The 18,607-nt window shown below is 34.4% G+C and overlaps 2 protein-coding genes and 1 pseudogene across 2 annotated transcripts; 1 reads left to right on the top strand and 2 right to left on the bottom strand.

Annotated features, from left to right (window-relative positions):
- The first annotated feature begins 978 nt into the window (after positions 1-978).
- LOC110683911 lies at positions 979-2,590 on the top strand (annotated as a pseudogene).
- Positions 2,591-4,044: 1,454 nt separating this feature from the next.
- Positions 4,045-7,277, bottom strand: LOC110683822 (F-box/FBD/LRR-repeat protein At1g16930-like). The gene is made up of 3 exons (XM_021860240.1): positions 6,496-7,277; positions 4,586-6,140; positions 4,045-4,399 (listed from the first exon to the last, which is right to left on the bottom strand). Exon 2 carries the CDS (start codon positions 6,132-6,134, stop codon positions 4,626-4,628), a length of 1,509 nt encoding a protein of 502 aa, XP_021715932.1. The 5' UTR covers positions 6,135-6,140; positions 6,496-7,277; the 3' UTR covers positions 4,045-4,399; positions 4,586-4,625.
- A 6,285-nt stretch (positions 7,278-13,562) lies between these two features.
- On the bottom strand, positions 13,563-15,122 carry LOC110683910 (FBD-associated F-box protein At2g26860-like). The gene has a single exon (XM_021860314.1). The coding sequence runs from the start codon at positions 15,120-15,122 to the stop codon at positions 13,563-13,565; it is 1,560 nt and encodes a 519-aa protein (XP_021716006.1).
- Between the last annotated feature and the right edge of the window lie 3,485 nt (positions 15,123-18,607).

Raw genomic sequence — 18,607 nt, 5'->3', positions numbered from 1 at the left:
AAGCTTATTTAGCCTCATGTAAATCTACTTTAATTTTTCATTACGACATGCCAAAAGATGACTTGTTTACTTCACCAATTTTCTAGTCTCGACGATGAGACTTGGACAGATAAATACACTAATGTTCAATCCTCAATGTAACCTAAGCCATTAAATCAGCCCCATGAACTTTTCTATGAAATCATCAATCATCATTAACTTTGGTTCTCTATCAATAAAAAAAAAAAAAAAAACTAAATCACCAATCCCCTAAAACAGAGGATTAATCACTTCCAATTACTTCAAAGATGATTTTTTTTTCCTGCTAACAACAAACCAGCAGTAACTATCTAAAACAATTGTACTAGTAAAGGTAAATTATAAAATAGATATAACCAAAAAGATAATGAATAAATAATAACAAGGTTCTAAGTCGCTGATACACATCAAACACTTCAAGAAGTGATTCTAAGCATAAAACAAACATCAAAAGAGAATTTTAAAAATCAATACCCTGTCAGTCTGTCACCCATAAGCTTGATTAATGTCGCGTTTGAGAAGCCAAGAACTTCACGGAAAGTCAAATAATAGACTGGAGATTTCACATATCAGCTTTATCACTTGTCAGTTCTCCTAAAACTCTACATAATGATTAAAATTTAAATTAGAATCATCAGATTTATCACTTGTAATGGTAGATAGCTCTAGAGATAAATAAGTTAAATGTTTTTTTTTAATCTTTTATCTTATCAATTTATGGGAAAACTAATACTTCGTATTATGATTAGAATCTTATGAAAATTTATCAAATAATCCAGACTAAAAACAATTTTATCCATAATCATAAATTGTACGTGTTTGTATGCTTATGTAACTAGTATCCAACATCTATAAATTAATAATTCTACCTCCAAAATTTCATATATTCTTTCTCTTAATAATTATACAGTAGGACCTAAATTTTACGCATTTAATCGCTGTTTGTTACATAGTAAAATTATGAAGATCATAATTGTAACATTGTCAATAATATTGGTGATCCTCAACCTAAAGTCTGTTACCGCAGCTTACAATTATTATGATATGGAGGCGGCTTGGAATATAGCTTGTGATTCAACGGGCGAGTCGACAATTCATATTCCTAAAGGAGAGTACTTTGTTCCAAAATCCCTTAAGTTTTCCGGAAAGGGATGTCAAAGTAGTAAGATTAATTTTGTTATTAACGGTACCCTTAAAGCCCCTAGTGATTTTCGAGTGCTTCAAAACTCAAAAACATGGGTGTTATTTGAGCATGTCAATGGCCTTACACTTTCTGGTGGAGTGTTTGACGCAGCAGGAGCTAAGTTATGGAATTGTAAGCGATCTGGAAAAGAAGCACTTCCTCGTGGTGTGGAAGTAAGTTATTTATTTTCTACATAAAGTAATGCTCTAATTTAACTAGTACGTACCTATTATTATTTTTACATTAAAGATCTTTATATGTTATTTGATCTCAGTCCTAAAATTATTATGTAACTCGACATAGTACTCAAAACGTACTTAAGGCCACACAAATTAATACTTCGTAAATAATTTTAAAAGAATTATATTAAAAAAAATTTAATTAGTTTTATTTAATCTTTTACCTTCTAGCATTATTAGGATTTGGGGTTGTTATTCCAATATATAGTCATATATTGTACACCGTGGTAACTTATTCTAAAGAGCTTGTGATTATGAATTTATTTTTTTCCGCAAATTAATATTTAATTTTTTTTTTTAGGAAAATATTTAATTTGTTTAACGTAACCCTTTTTTATCTTTTATTTTATTATCACATGCTTTAAAATATTAAACTGATTTATTTATTTTTATTAATCTATAGAATATATTAATCTGTTTTTTTATATTAATACAACAAATTTTTTTTTTTAATTGCAGAGTTTAGGTTTTGTAAATTCCCAAAATATTGAAATAAATGGTATAACCTCATTAGACAGTCAATTGCACCATATTGTTATTGATGATTGTCAAAACGTGAAAGTGAAAGGGGTTACGATTTCTGCCTCGGGCCATAGTCCTAACATCGATGGTATTCATGTACAATCATCAATTGATGTAACAATATCGAGTTCGAACATTGCTACACGGAACTAAAAATTTGTGGATTCAAGATATCACATGTGGTCCCGTTCATGGTATAAGTATTGGGAGTTTAGGAAAAACGTTACATGAAGCAAAAGTTCACAATGTCAGATGGATTTGTTAGCGATGTTGTGTTTCAGCATCTCACAATGGAGAATGCTCGAAATCCAATTATCATTGACCAAAAATATTGCCCCAATCATAAGGATTGTCCTGGAGAGGTATATTAGACTATATTTTTATGTTCAAGATCTTATTTAAATTTTTTATTTTAAATCTTATAAAATGATTTTTCTTATTTTTTTGTGAATGCTGTGAAATTTCATTGTAGCCCAAAACATCGTTGTTTGGGCATAAAATTGAAGAATATAAAGTTGACTCACAAGAACAAGCAAGCTTCTTCTTTTGGAAATGTTCAACCTAAAAGTTGTTTCAATTAATTTTTATATACACTTTATAATACAAAAAAATATGTAGTTTGTTTATAACTTTAATGAATATTGTGAAAAACACGTTTAGATTATAAAGTTTAAACCTTCAAAGTTGAATACATACCCCTCTAGTTTTTATGAACTCTTACCTTACCCAAAGAATACTTTTTCATATTACATAATTTGTAAGAGCTCCATCATAACTTATTCTATTTTGATCTATCTATAAGGTTTAGAGTAATTATTTATTAGTGGTGACTATATAATATAGCTAGTCTCAAAAAACGAAACTTTGTACACTTTCCTTTACAATTTTATGAAAGGGCCTGGTTCACATTAAATTTTATGAAAACATGGAGTGTCTGAGAGGTTTGTTGTATATTGGCCAACATATCATCAGGAAGAGAACTCAGTTTGTCCTCCTTGCTCACCATTCCCCTATTGAGAACTCAATTTCACTCCTTTGTTTCTTCTAAATTCTCCAACATCTCTATTTCGTACAACGTATTATATAAGCGGGGGTTAGGTAATTGTGTCCTTTAAACTGCGCCGTATGACCTAGTGTTAATACTTAAGAAAAAATAAGAATTATTCAACATTATATTACTATAAAATCTATTCAAAAAAAAATATTACTATAATATTATTGACTTTAAATTATTGACTACCATACAAGGTAAAAACACTAATAATGGGAGTTAAGATAACAAATGGTGTTAAAATTACATATATAATGGGAGTTAAGATAACAAATGGTGTTAAAATTAAGATAACCCACTGGAAAAACACAATATCTGAAGTTAAGAAGCCCTTCAGAAACTTGAATTTATATTCCTGCCATACTAGCTTGAGCTTTTTTACATACATTGTTGGTTCAAACATCTATGAACCAACAATGGTGTTCCTTCAGACCCCCAACCAAAGTCTCTTTCCCCAACCTCTCTAGCACAACAATTTCTAAATTTTTTGCTCCTCCATTTCTTGGCAACAATGGTGTATTTTTTTTTTTGTATACACGAAGTACTAGTACTACAAGCATTCTCTTGTAGAAAGGCAACAAAACGAGAGGAAAAAGGCTTTAAGTTCAGTACATGTGAGTTGTAGCAAAAGAGCAATTACAATTGATCAAAATAATAGAATTTCTCCTATTATTAGTAGACGAAACCTGTGGGGATAAAAGCGAAAGTTTGTTATCTTAATTACAAAAAATAACAGAGAGATTGCAAGAGAAGAGACCAGCTACTGCCTCTCTGCCACCCTTTCTACGAGAAGCAGATCCCTACGCAGTGTTACCTAATACTCTTATATATCCCCTACATACAGTTTATTAGCCGAACAATAATACAACAACAGTGATGCTTGGTACAATTTAGGTAGCTAATTGCATAGAACTCTGGCTTCACATAATCATCATATGGTTATCAATTCCATCAGATTAATATTTCAACTAGCCTCCCCTGAGTCCAACAAATTAAGCTTAATCATCAACATTCATTTAAAGCCTTTCACATACAGGGAGTAAATCTTGACATTCAAATTAACCTTAATCATCAACATTCATTTAAAACAAACTTTATCTACTGACTAGTACTGTTTTTAACCTTGCTAATTAATTGGAGGAGAAAGCTCACTGGAAAGTATTGTTTACACCATTAATGAGATATTTTATCAACAGAGCTTATTCAACAACGGCGGAAAGCAGACAAAAAGAAGCTTCCGTCTTATTGAATCATATGATTTCCCGGGTTGACCGATCTAAATGCCAACACCCCCATCCAGGGCTAATCATAGCCTCTCATACCTTCAAAGAGCCATACTTCGCAAACTTTTAAAGGAGTCCTGTGTCTTTGAGACCCTCAATTGTCCTGACAAGCCAAAAGCTTAAGTGAAAACAAACACGAAATATTTTCTTGTACATTAAACAAACATTATCATAATAGTTCATGCCTAGTAACATTTTAAAGTTGACACAAATGTAACACATTGGTTGAAAGCAAAAACTAAACTTGATTTATTAAAACAAATTCAAAAAGAAATCTAGTAGTCAGTACCTGCCAGCCATATGCATCCTTCAATGGTGGAAGACTGCTGTCAATGAACCTTACAGATAAGCTTTCCGTTTTTGAAATCAAGATCACTTGATGACCTAATAAATCTGCCAGAAAACTCAACATCACAAGTTGATGAGCTCCTTGGAAGCTTAAACAAGGATATACAAAACTCACGTTCCTTCCAGAGTTTTTCTTGTTCAGAATGTCCATCAAACCAAGCATCCAAGTAAAGCTTTTCCAAAACTTTTGCATTACCTAGAATGTACCCTAGCAACTTGAGCACACCAATACTCCCACTAAGTCGTAGTCCCTTTATCTTTATCGTCTTGAGCTTACTTATCAAACAACTAGGTACAATATCTGGTGCACACAAATTCCTCTGCCCCATTTTGCTACAATAATCCATATCATACAGCTTTACCCAAAGATGCTTCAAGTTGGGGAAGCATTGCAGCGAAACCAACAAATCCTTGCAATCATTAAGATCAAACTCCAACAAGGTTGTTTTAAGACGCACTAGATTAAAAAAGATGGGCTGATTCACATTCACACAAAGATACACGAATATATTAAAATGCCTCTCCACCAATATCTTAAGGTTGCTGATACTATACATTCCTCTAAAAAATTCGGAGAACCGGTGAAACTCCTCCTCATCATCAAAATCAAATTCATCCTCTTCTTCCTCCCTCTTCAAGTCAATACAAGCTTCGACTAATGCAGTTGGATTACTGCGAAAGGTGTAAGGTAAAGTGCAATCATAGCTATGACCTATTTCAAGGTGTGTCAATTTGGGTGCATCAATAGATATCTGAGAAACACGCGATGTACTCACAGTGCGAACCTCTAACTTCAATGTCTTTAAATTTGGGAAATTAAGATTCAGAATAGGCATTCCAAAATAAGGCTGGTCGAGATCAAACATCAAAGTTAAGTCTTCTAATAACGGCGAAGATTCAGATAAAGACCCCAACCAAGTAGGCACTTCATGAAGAGAGCGTAAAGAAAGTTTCTTCAGATTAGGAAGTTGAAGTTTAACAACTCTATCTTTATTCCAACGCTCAAACTCAAGCATACCAAATAATTCCAGAATTACCAGAGATTGGCAACTAAGCAAACAAGCAGGTATTGGAATGTAATAGTCATAATCTTCCCCATTAAAGATCAATTGCTGAACATTTCGGCGGCAAATTTCATGAAAGCACGATTCTAATTCATCAGGTAGATATGAAGAGTTTATGGACCTGACCTTAATTTTGAATGCGTCGATTTTCGGGGAAGTAAGCTGTTGTAGAATGTTGTTAAGGAAGTCGGTGGGGTTTGGTGTTTTGACATTGTAGAGATCAAAGCGAGTGACGCCGGTCCAGAGGTGGCGCCAATGGCGGGATAAGACGGAGGTGGAAGCGGCGGAATTGATTGGAAGACGAGACAGAATATCGGTAAGGATTGGGTCAGGAAGTGAACTCAATCGATCTTCTCCATCATCGGTTGAACTCCTGCAATGTCGTCTGACAGGGTTGAGGCTATGCCGGTGCATATTTTCGGCCATATTTTCCTGAATTGGTATGATGTATGAATTTCAGGCTTATAATTACGGAAGAGATCAATCATCAATGCTAAATCTTCTACTAATAATTGAAATGATGTATGAACAGCTCTTTTATTATGCCAATCATACTCAAACTCAAGAACACCAAACAATATCAAAATTACCAGAGATTTTCGATTAAGCAAGCAAGTAGGTATTGGAAATAATTCAACATGTTCATTTTCCGCATTATATATAAATGAATTGCTGTACATTTCGGCGACAAATTAAGATTCTATTTCATCAGGTTTAAGTAAGTAGGTTATGGAATCAACCTCAATTTTAATTAACAATTTACAATTAAAAAAATTAAAAACTAAACCTGAATCGTCGTCTGTCGAATTGAAGAGAGAAGGCGAGCAGCCGACTGCCGGAGGACGGCCAACGGCGGATCTTCAATGAGAGTGAGGAGAGAGGAAGAAGTTAGGGATTTAAACTTTTTTCTGAAATTAAATTGGGGGATGAATTTTAAAAGAACCAAAAAAAAAGGTGCTGGGTTTCGAACAGCTAACTTATGTCTTACAAGTAATAAGTAAGAAAATTTACCAGTAGAATGCTCGTTATATAGCAAGTGGGTTAGCGCAGAGTTTACTACTTATAGCTATTAATTTTTTATTTTATTTTTTTTAATATTTTTGTTAAAAAAACCTATTCATTTTTTCGGATCTAATATAGGTTCAACTAGAACCGTTATTTCCATTGACATACTATAAACCTCTAAAATTTGGGGAGCAACATTCAGATAGTTTTAACTTAGTAGTGAATTTTTCTTCAAAAAAAAAAAAAAACTTAATAGTGAATTTATTATGTAACATTAACATACTCTCGATGCAACAATTCAAATTTACAATATAAGTAACACAGTTTTAACTTGGTGTGCCACTACTATTGAAAAAGAAAGAATATAGGCGGATTTTGGGGGTGGCCTGCCTAGGTCATCATCCGGCCCATGACCCTAAAAAATAATAAAATTCACATTCTCCATTATTTATGTTATCCACCATTGTTCCCCCTCCAATTAAATTACCACAAATTGGCTTCATCACCATCAATTAACATCATTTTCAATCAATCTAAGATTAATTTCTACACAAAAAATATATATTATTTATTGATGAATAAGGCCTTATTCACTTCACCTTAAAAAAAATAATTTCAATTCAGTAAACTTCAGTTATCTTAAAGAAGAATTATAATAGAAAATCAGTAAAAAATAATTTCAGTTCAACAAAATAATTTCAGTGCAGTAAAATTAATTTCAGTTCAACAAATATAATTTTGTTTCAGTAAAAATAATTTTAATTCAACAAAAATCAGGTGAAGTGAACGGGGCCTAAATCTGGGTAGAATTGGTTTTAGGATGATATAAATTGGGGAATATTAGAGGAGCGAAGACGGCGGTTGCAAAGTGATTTACGGCGTCGTCGCCTAGTTAGAGGAGAGAGAAGAAGTAATGGGGATAATGGCAATAGCTTATTATTTTGTTGGAGTGGATAAATGAAAGCATTTTTATTTCTCAAGTAAAGTTGGTTAAATTACCACTTATGCCATTAATGAAGTGGGCTAAATCTCAACCATTGGATTTGACAAATTTAAGGGTTGTAATTGCTTCTCACCCTTCTCACATCAAAAATATACTTCATGTACTGTTATGTAATAATGAATTTCGATGTTCAATAATAGTTGTAAAAATAAATGATTGATTTTTTTTTAAAAAATAAAACAATGACCCTAGATATTATTCGGGCCAAAAACTAGTACAGAGTAGAGCAAAATAATTATGAAAATTGAAAAGAAACCAAATATCGAATCCGCTTATCTGAGTTACATACTGGTTAGAGTTATGTTATTCCTCTTGTCATTCCTCTTATCTCCATATTCTACAATTTAGCAGATACTTCATATCGAGCGACAAAGATTGAAGTTAAAAGTCTTAGTTGATCAAGGACACATGCAATTGTAGAATATGGGCATGAAGCAAATGCAAGGATTCTTTCAATTGAGACGATTATAATTAGTGAAGCTTTATATATATTTATAAATATCCTTCATATTTCAATCCAATTAAATTTAACCATAAAAGAGCAAAGTCGTAAATGAACACGGGCATGATGAACATAAGCTTATTTAGCTTAGCCTCATGTATAGTTTAATTTTTCATTATGACATGCCAAGACTCAAGAGACAACTTGAATTGTTTGCTTCACCAGTTTTCTAGTCTCGATGATGAGACTTGGTCATATACTTACACTAATGCTCATTCCTCGATGCGACCTAAGCCATTAAATCAGCCCCATTAACTTTGCTAGCTAGGTTTTCTATGATATTATCAATCATCATTAACTTTGGTTCTCTGTCAATATTAAAGTAAGCTGTGGTAGGATGTTGTTGAGGAAATCGGTGGGGTTTGGTGTTTTGACTTTGTAGAGATCAAAGCGACTGACCCCGGTCCAGAGGTGGCGCCAACGGTGGGATAAGAAGGAGGTGGAAGCGGCGGAATTGATTGGAAGGCAAGAGAGGATTTCAGTGAGGATTGCGTCTGGAAGTGAACTCAATCGATCTTCTCCATCATCGGCGACAAATTAGTGTTTGCCTAGCAAACCGGGTACCCGGTTAAAATTTTAGGACCCGGACATGGAATTGATTAGAACCAGGTCCTAAAATTCGGATTCGGAATTGGAATTGGTTCAACCGGATCCTAAAAATTATGAATTGGCCTGGTATTGGAACCACCGGGTACCGATTCCGGTTCCAGGTGTCCACTTATGTATGTAATTGTTAAAATATAATACAAATTATAATTCTTATTTTAGTTAGGTTCATTTTTAGCGTTTAATAATATTTACATATGCATTAAGCTATTTGTATTTATGTTAGGTATTAATGATACTTTTTTAATTTATAAATTAGATACATTCTACATATTTTTATTATTTATAAAAAAAAAAAAATTTAGTTTAGCATATATATTAGGTAACCAGGTACCCAACCGGTTCCGGTTCCAAAAAGTTGAGAATTGAAATTGGAATTGGAATTGGTTATTATCGGGTCCTTAATTTATTACCCGGAATTGGAACCACCGGGTGCAATTCCGATTCCGGACCCGCTGGTTCCGGTTCCAATTCCGGGTATCCGAAATTTTTGCTCACCCCTATAAGTGAGTAGGTTATGGAATCGACCTCAATTTTAATTAACAATTAACAATTAAAAAAAATAAAAACTAAACCGGAGAATTGAGCAGCCGACGCCGGTCGACGGCCAACGTTGATCTGAAAGTGAGGAGAGAGGAAGAAGTTAGGGTCTCAAACTTTTAATAAATTGAGTGTTGATTTTTTCTGTGATTGGGAATTGGGGAACGAGTTAAAACATACAAACAAACAAAACAAAAAAAAAAAAAAAAAAAAAAAAAAAAAAAAAAAAAAACAAAGAAATTGTTGGGATTCGAACCTTTTGTCTTTAAGATGGTTTTTAACTTAATAGTGAATTTATTATGTAACATTGACATACTCTTGATGCAACAATTCCAATTTACAATATCTACAACATAGTTTTAACTTAGTATGCCACTGCTATTGACAAATTCTTGATGCAACAATTTCAATTTACAAAAGATGTAACATATAATTATTGCTTTTCACTATCTTAATTTTCTTTTCTTTTTTGGGTAAAGAGGACCATGACCAGACTACAACCCTCACTGTTTTTTCCCAATTTTTTGGGCTAGGTTTTAGGGGTAAAGAAGAGGTTAAGGGAACCGCTATCCCAACTCCCCAAGCACCCTCACTTAGTTGGAATCGAACCCCAAGCCTCTATGATCTAAGGTAAGAAACTTACAACACTTCGTTGATATCTTATTTTCCTTATTATCATGTAAAATTGCCAAACATAACCTTCTTTTGAGAACGAATTTAAAGGAGTAAAAATAAAACATGACAGTCTACAAAATGAATTAGAATGCACTTTTTTGACACAAGAAAAGCGACACTTAAAATCAAGCAAGGTTATGTTATGAAGATATTCAAACATGAAAATGACTACTCCCTTTATCCCTTAATGTATGACATGAAAATGACTAGTACCTTTTCAGTTATATATTCAAATAACTTGCATGACTATGCAATTCGGTTTTAACTTACAGATTTGGATCCCCTCAAAAAAAAAAAAAAAAAAAAATCAAAGATTTGGATTTACAATGTCAAATTTCAAGATTTATTAGTGTATTGTCAATCTTATTAAAGTACTTCCTCTTTTATTTTTTTTTTTTTATTTTTTTTTGGAAACGAGTTACTCACATCATTATTGTAATTGCAGAATTTTAAACATTTTTCGAGTAGAGAAAGATTAAGATAATTTATATATAAAATAAAAAGTGATGCATCAAAATTGAAACTTCCTTTTATAAAAAGTGATGCATCAAATAAAAAATGGAAAAAAAATACTCCCTCCGTCTCCCATTGATAGTCACTTTTGTCATTTTTAGTGACCCAAAATGTTAGTCACATTTGTTTTTTTCAAGTACCATTAATATTATTTTTTTTTACCAAAATTATCTCCCTTTTGCAAAAATATTTGTGCAAATTTAACTTTCCCATGTAAATTTTACTTTCTCATGTACTTTAATTACTTTCTTTCTCTACTTTTTTCCATACCCAATGTAAATTTACTTTTTCAATGTACTTTTGCTACTTCTTATTTATGTTTATTAATTCCCGTGATTTTCTACCAAAAGTGACTATCAATAGGAGACGAAAAGAGTAATAAAATTTGAACTAGTACCCACATCATGTGCAGATATAGGGCTAGTATACACAGCTTGAAGTCTTCACATGGGCTAACTTACAAAGTTAATTACCCGAGCCCATAGCCCCATAATATAAAAGTTGGGCCTTAAATAAATATTAGTACTTGAAAATCCCAACAAAATTAAGCAATAAAGTATGAAGTTTATTTCAAATGACATGAGGCAAAGTGCTCTCAATCTGTTTCCAAGCTTTATGGGTAATATATGAACATGAAAACATCAATTACTCATTGGCCATGTTTGGTAATTGGCTTTTTGGTTAGCTTTTGACTTTTTTAGGTGGTCAAACATCAAAAAAATGTGTTTTGTAATTAGCTTTTTAGTAAGCGAAAAAGCTGGCTTTTAAGACAAAATAAAAAAACTGCTTTGAGTACTTTTTTGTTGGCTTTTGGCTTGTTGGCCCACAAATTATCTAATAAACAGCCAACAACCAACAATTAATTTACCAACACTTTTATAAACAGCCAGCTTAAACAGCCAATTTCAAAAGCCATTATAAACAGCCAAACATTCCAGCTGGTCAAACAAGCCAAGTGAACCAGCCAACAGCCAACAGCCATTTGCCAAACAAGGCCATTATCTTACATTGCGTATAATCTAATGACTAATGATGTGTATGTTTATCTTTTACTAATACCGTTGCTCGTAACTAAATTATTAATACAAATTTTTGATGCGGCTGGCCACATGGTGCGACAGGACTACTTATTGGGTGTTACTGGTTTTGTTAGGGGTTACTTGTATTCTGGGGTTACTTGTATGGATGTTACTAGTTTTGGTCAAGGGTTACTTGTAGGGTGTTACTGGTTTTGTCAAGGGTGACTTATAGGTGTTACTTGTTTCATGAGGTTACTTGCACGGGTGTTACTGATTTTGGTCAGGGGTTACTTATAGGATGTTATTGATTTTGTCAGGGGTTACTTGTAGGTATTACTTGTATTCTGGGGTTACTTGTAGGGTATTACTGGTTTGGTATAGGGTTTTGGTCAAGGGTTACTTGTAGGAGTTACTCAGAATACAAGTAACACCTACAAGTAACTCATACAAGTAACCCCACGATACAAGTAACCTCATAATACAAGTAATACCCTACAAGTAACCCCATAATACAAGTAACCCCATAATACAAGTAACCGTAGAATACAAGTAACACCTTATAAGTAACCCCTGTCGCACTGAAAAACCTCTGAATTATTAATATTAAAGAACTAATAGAAGTACGGAGTATAATTCTGCCTGCGAGGCCAACAGTGGCTCACTAGGATGTCACTTAATCAAATACAATGGAACAAAAAAATGCTAGGGAGAACTCCGTTATAAACTTGGAGTAACAATAACAGCTAGTTCTATCAAAGAACAAGTAATAATTATGAGAGCTGATTGCATAGCATGGCTTAGATGCTACTATTCATAATCACTAGAAAAAATACAATCTCTTGGAAGCTTGGAAAAGGCTTCACTGGACTTATATTTCTTCCGCCGATCAAGCTTCCTTGCATACATTGTTGATCAGAACATCTATGAGGAACTCCACAATAATTGTCGACCAAGTTCTTTTTTCCCCAATCCCTCTGCCCCTCTCTAGCACAATATCTTTTAATTGGCTTCTTTTTTTGGCTAGTCTACTATACACGAAGTACTACTATATTAGTAACTACAAGCATACTTTTATAGCAATAAACAAACATCAAGCAACAAAAGGAGAGGAAAAACGCCTAGTTCAGTATATGTGACCTGTAGCAAAATAGCTCGTGGATGATCACAGAGAACATATTTTTAAAGATGGTTGCAATTGATCAAAATGATAGTACAGTTTTCTCCTTGGTAAATGTATCATGGAGTATTGAAAAAGGCAAACTATAGCATAACAGGGTAGTATTTGGCCAAATTTAACAAATTATGTAGCTAATTGCATCGCTTACTCGTACTAGGTAGCTCTGGCTTCACAGAATTTTCAAATGGTTAATAATTCTATGAGATTGATATTTCAACAAGCCCCCTTGAGTCCAACTAATACTAATTAAGCTTAATCATCAACATTCATTTTAACTTTAGCTCAAACATTTTAAATAGATAGAGTGATAGACAGAGTATATCTTGAGCATATTTTTTAAAACAAACTGTACACAGACCAGTGCTGCTTTCTGAGTACTATGGATTTCAGACCCTCAATTGTCATGAAAAGTTTAAGCTTGGTGATAACAAACACGAATTACTTTCTTTAAAACTGACATTACAAGAACATTAGTAGTTCAAGTTCCTTAGCATTATAAAATTGACATGCATAAGCCTAAACAATTCAAGTAAGAAAATACAGAATAAACCATAACCATACCATATAGACCGAGAAGCAAAAGATCAGATCCTGACTTTACATTAGCCATTGTCCTAGTAGAAAGAAAGGCAAATTTACAGTTTCATAGCAAGCTAAGGCTTGTACATTGACACAAACCTAACACATTGATTGAGAAGTGTTTGTAAGCACAAACCAAACTAAATTTATCAAAGCAGATTCAAAAGGAAATTTAGAAGTCAGTACCTGCTGCCTGCTGGCCATATATATGCATCCATAATTTTGGAAGAATTTGTCATTGAAAGGTAAGCCTTCCATTTTTGAAAGTATTACTTGAAGATGTAATAAACCTACCCGAAAACACCACCTCACAAGTCGATGAGCTCCTTGGAAGCTTATACAAGGACCTACAGAACTCACATTCCGTCCAGAGTGTTTCTTGTTTAGTACGTTCATGAAACCAAACATCTTCTAAGTAAAGCTTTTCCAAAACTTTTGCATTACCTAGAATGTACCCTAGCAACTTGAGCCCACCAATACTCCCACTAAGTTGTAGTCCCTTTATATCTATCGTCTTGAGCTTACTCATCAAACAACTAGGTACAATGTCTGGTGCATGCCAATTCCTGTGCTTCATTTTGCTACCATAATCCATTTCTTCGAGCTTTACATGAAGATGCTTCAAGTTGGGGAAGCATTGCAGCGAAACCAACAAATCCTTGCAACCATTGAGATCAACCCTATCCAAGGTTGTTGTAAGATGGACAAGATTTGAAAACATGAGCAGATTCACATTCACAGACAGGTCAGTGAATACATTACAATACTGCTGCAACTTTAGTTCAAGGTTGTATATACTAGACATTCCTCTGAAAAATTCAAAGAACCAGTGAATCTCCTCATCCTCATCCTCATCTTCAACTTCATCTTCATTTTCATCTTCAACTTCATCTTTATCCCTATAATAGAAGTTAATGCACGCTTTGACTAATGCAGTTGGATTATGGCAAAACTTGTAGGGTAAAGGCCCTAAATGGTAACCAAATATATGATTTATTTGAAGGTGTGTTAATTTGGGTGCATCAATAGATATCACATCAACACCCGGTTCCTCATAACAAGCCTCAACCATCAAATTCAAAGACTTTAAATTCGGGAAACTAAGATTAAGAAGAGGCATTGTGTTTGGAAGCTGCCTATAACCAAAGAGAGCAAACATCAAAGTTAATTCTTCCAACAATGGTGAAGATTCAGATAAAGAATCTAACCAAGGAGGCACTTGTCGAAGGTAGCAGAAAGTAAGCTTCTTCAGATTAGGAAGTTTAAGTTGAACATCTCTATTTTTATTTTTCTCCCAATCATACTCTAGCGAACCAAACAATTCCAAAGTTACCAGAGATTGACAACTAAGCAAGCAAGTAGGAACTGGAAAGTATTTATCACAATACTCTTCTCCATTACAAATCAATTGCTGTACATTTCGGCGGCAAATTTCATGAAAGAATGATTCTAGTTCATCAAGTTCAATAACTAAAGTAATTATGGACCTGACCTGAATTTTGAACACGTCGATTTTCGGGGAAGTCAGATGCATTAAGATGTTGCTGACGATGCTGAGGAAGTCGGGAGGGTATCGTGATTTGATATTGTAGATCTCAAAGCGAGTGACTCCGGTCCAGAGGTGGCGCCAACGGCGGGATAAGACGGAGGTGGTAGCGGCGGAATTGATTGGAAGGCAAGATAGGATTTCGGTGAGGATTGCGTCAGGAAGTGAACTCAATCGATCTTCTCCGTCATCGGTTAACCTCCTGCGCCGTCGTCTCACAGGGTTGAGTGTATGCTGGTTTTCGGACATGTTTTTTTGTTGTGGTGTTTGCAAAGGTGGTTTTTGAGTCAAGAGACCAAAGGGGAATAGGGGATGGGATTTGTTAAACATCGCCCACAAATTACTACATAAAGCCCGTATTTTATAATTTTTTGACAAATTTGCCCTTTTTATAATTTTAACCGAAAACAAATTTTTCGCACTAAAAAAATGTGGATCACCGAAGAGACGTCGTCGGCGGCGATATGCACCGGAGAGTCGCCATCGTCGCCGGAAAACGAGGTTCGTAACGTATCGTAAGGACGAAATGGTGGCTGGCGCCTAGCCGAGAAGGCCATGCCGTGGTTGTGGCGCCTAGCCAGGACGCCGCCACCGTGGCATAGGCGCCTGGTGGGGAAGCCTCACCCATGGGAGTGGCGCGTGGCCAGGACGCCGGAGCCACGGCCGGGGCGCCTGGCCAGGACGCCGCCACCATGGCGGCGGCGTCCTAGCCAGGCGCCCCGGCCGTGGCTCCGGCGTCCTGGCCAGGCGCCACTAGGGGCTGCTTTAAAATTTTATTTTATTTTTAATTTAATTTCTCTTTTTTTTTTTTTTTTGATTTTTTTTTTTGTTTGTTTGTTTGTTTTTGTTTTTTTTTTTGATTTGTTTTTTATAATTATGTTTTGTTTATGGATTTTTGTTTGCGTTTGTTTAATTTTGTTTTGATTTTTTTTTTAATTAAATTTTTTTTAATAAAGTTTTTTTAATGCATCTTTTAAACCAAAACAAAAAACTCACAAAACTTAAAAAATATAAAATTATAAAAACTTAAAAAAAGAAGAACATCAAAATTTTAAAAAAAAAATTTATAAAAAAAAAAAGGAACATAAAATTTTTTTTAAGTAAAAAAACAAATTCAAAAAAAAAAAAACAAAAACAATAAACAAGAACATAAAATTAAAAATTAAAAAAAAAAAAAGAGGAACATAAATTTTTTTTTAAAAAAAGCAACAAAATTTAAAACAAAATAAAAAAAAAATCAGAAACATAAAATTTAAAATTAAAAAAAAAAGAAAAACAAATTTTAAAAAAAACAAAAAAAAAAAAATTATTTTCGAAAATAAAATTTCAAATTTAAAACCAAAAAAAAATTAAAAAAAAAATATATAACGAGGCGCCTAGGCCAGACGCCGTGACGGTGGCGGCGGCGCCTAGCCCAGACGCCACCACCACGGCGGCGGCGCATTGGCCAGACGCTGGTGCCGTGGTGGTGGCGTCTGGGCTAGGCGCCGCCGCCACCGTCACGGCGTCTGGCCTAGGCGCCTCCGCCGTGGTGGTGGCGTCTGGCCTTGGCGCCGCCACCGCCTCCGAACTTTTTTTTTTTATTTTTTAAAAACAAAATTAATAAAAAATACCTTCTCGCCGGAAAACCGCTGTCCACCCGCCGCCGGTGCCGCCACTTCCTTGCCGGGCCGCCTCGACATCGCTCGGAAAGTTTTTTAGAGAGAGAAAGTGGAAGTAGAGAATAGAGAGAAGAAATTGTGTTTTTTACTTTGAGGGCAAAAGTGTCATTTCACTCTAATTTTGTGGGCTTTATGTGGAGATTTGCGGGCGATGTTTAGCAATCCACATAGGGGATTTGTCAGTTTGGAAGAAGAATGAATTTGAACTTGTATTTTGTGGGAAAAAAAAATTGTACTACCTCCGGTTCATTTTACTTGCAACAAAGGACAACTTTACGCAAACCTAGACAAAACTTTTAGGGGGCGTTTGGTTCGCAGAGTGGTATAGATTTGGAATCAGGATTAGGGTTAAGGTGGTATCGGGTTGAAACTTGATACTTAATACCATGTGTTTGGTTTAATTTTGGAATGAAATATCATCCCTTAATTTCATATATTTGATACATAAGGGAATGAAATGAGCCAAACCCACCTTTCCCCCAAGGTTTCTAAACCTCATACCTCATGGGTTTGAGGTATGGGTTTAAAAATTATATTTTTTACAGCCAAACATATGGTATGGGTTTTGGTCATTCTAAACCCATATCTAATACCTATAATCCGCGAACCAAACACCCCCTTAAGGGGCTTTAAGCATGTGAAGATTAAGTAATTAATGGAGTAAAATAGAAGGGAAACCATGTGGAGTCTTTTTTTAATAAAGTAAAAGTAGTGGGAAAAATTGGTGAGGTGAAATTTTCCCACCCAAATTATTCTGACTTTTCAAATGGGTGGGAATTCCCTCCCCTTTTTTTCAGCCAAATTGAGGAGGGAGTCCCTTTTTTTTTTATGCTTTCCCACAAAATTCCCTCCCAAAATTTCAAGGCAATTTTATAAAATTTGCCAAATACCCCAAAACCTGAACTTCATACCATTCAATTATTCAAATCAAATCCCCTTATAAAAAGAGGAGTTTCCAAACCACATTACTGTTTGTTTATCAACACTAATTAGTAATTACCATAAAATGTCATATACTAGATATAGGCAAACTGGATGGCAAAGTCACATAAATTGTAGATTATAAAATCATTGAAATTCTTGCTTTTCGAGAGAAAAGAAAAACATTCAAAATTCATTGAAATTAACTTCAAACAAAAGTTTCTACTTCCTCTGTTCTTTTATTATTGCATCACTTGCCTTTTTAGGAAGTTTCACATATATTGCACCATTTCCTCTTTTAGAAAAAAATTATTTGTGTTCACACTGCAAATACCCAACATACTCTTGCTTTTTCAAACTTACTTTTTAATTTATCAATATGTCACATTGGCAATTTTGTATTTTTACATTTCTTTTACTTTTTTCCATTACCAAAATAATTGTACCCAACCCCTATGCTGCAATAATAAAAAAACGGAGGAAGTATATCTTCTTAAAAAGATCAGTCGCATCATCTTCTTCATCACTCTAGACATTCAATGGTTGTTATCAATCTCTTGGTCCATATCTTCCATAGCATCATCGAACGACTCACTTGCATCTCCCACTACAACAAAGCAACAAAAAAACTATATTAACAAGTCGACAACCTAGCTTACAAACTGAACCACACATGCACATAAAAAAAAAACAAAAAAAACAAAAACAAAACACAAAAATAAAAAAAAAACAAAACACAAAAGCACCAGATTTCTCCATACTACCCATATTTCATAATATTATTAAAAAAGAGATTCGCACTCAAGTCAATTTTTTTTTTTTAAAAAAAAAAATAAATAAAAACAAAAAAACTTAACTACTCACTTGGAAAGTTGCAAAAATAAAACTTTGTTAGCCAAAAAAAAAGTTTACTTCCTAAACACCATGTCACACTACCACGTGGCCTGCTACATTAGCGGGAACTGCCACGTGGTAGCAAGGGGGGGGACAACAGTATGCAGGGATCAAAAGCAGGGGATCAGCAGAAGAGAGTGGGGGCAGCAGCAGGGAAGCAACAGAAAGGAGAGGGGCAGCAGCAAAAGAGGAGAGCAGGAGGGGAAGTAACAGCACGAGAGCAACAAAAGAGGGGCAGCAGGAGCATTAGGGGAGAAA

This window comes from Chenopodium quinoa, unplaced genomic scaffold, assembly GCF_001683475.1.
Source record: "Chenopodium quinoa cultivar QQ74 unplaced genomic scaffold, ASM168347v1, whole genome shotgun sequence".
In the NCBI taxonomy this organism is placed as follows: Eukaryota; Viridiplantae; Streptophyta; class Magnoliopsida; order Caryophyllales; family Amaranthaceae; genus Chenopodium; species Chenopodium quinoa.
The sequence above is the reverse complement of the archived record's forward strand: the minus strand, read 5'-3'. Positions and strand labels throughout refer to the sequence as shown.

Excerpts from the sequence above, each read along its gene's own strand:
- LOC110683910 (XM_021860314.1), bottom strand. The coding sequence starts at position 15,122 with ATGTCCGAAAACCAGCATACACTCAACCCTGTGAGACGACGGCGCAGG.
- LOC110683822 (XM_021860240.1), bottom strand. The coding sequence starts at position 6,134 with ATGGCCGAAAATATGCACCGGCATAGCCTCAACCCTGTCAGACGACAT.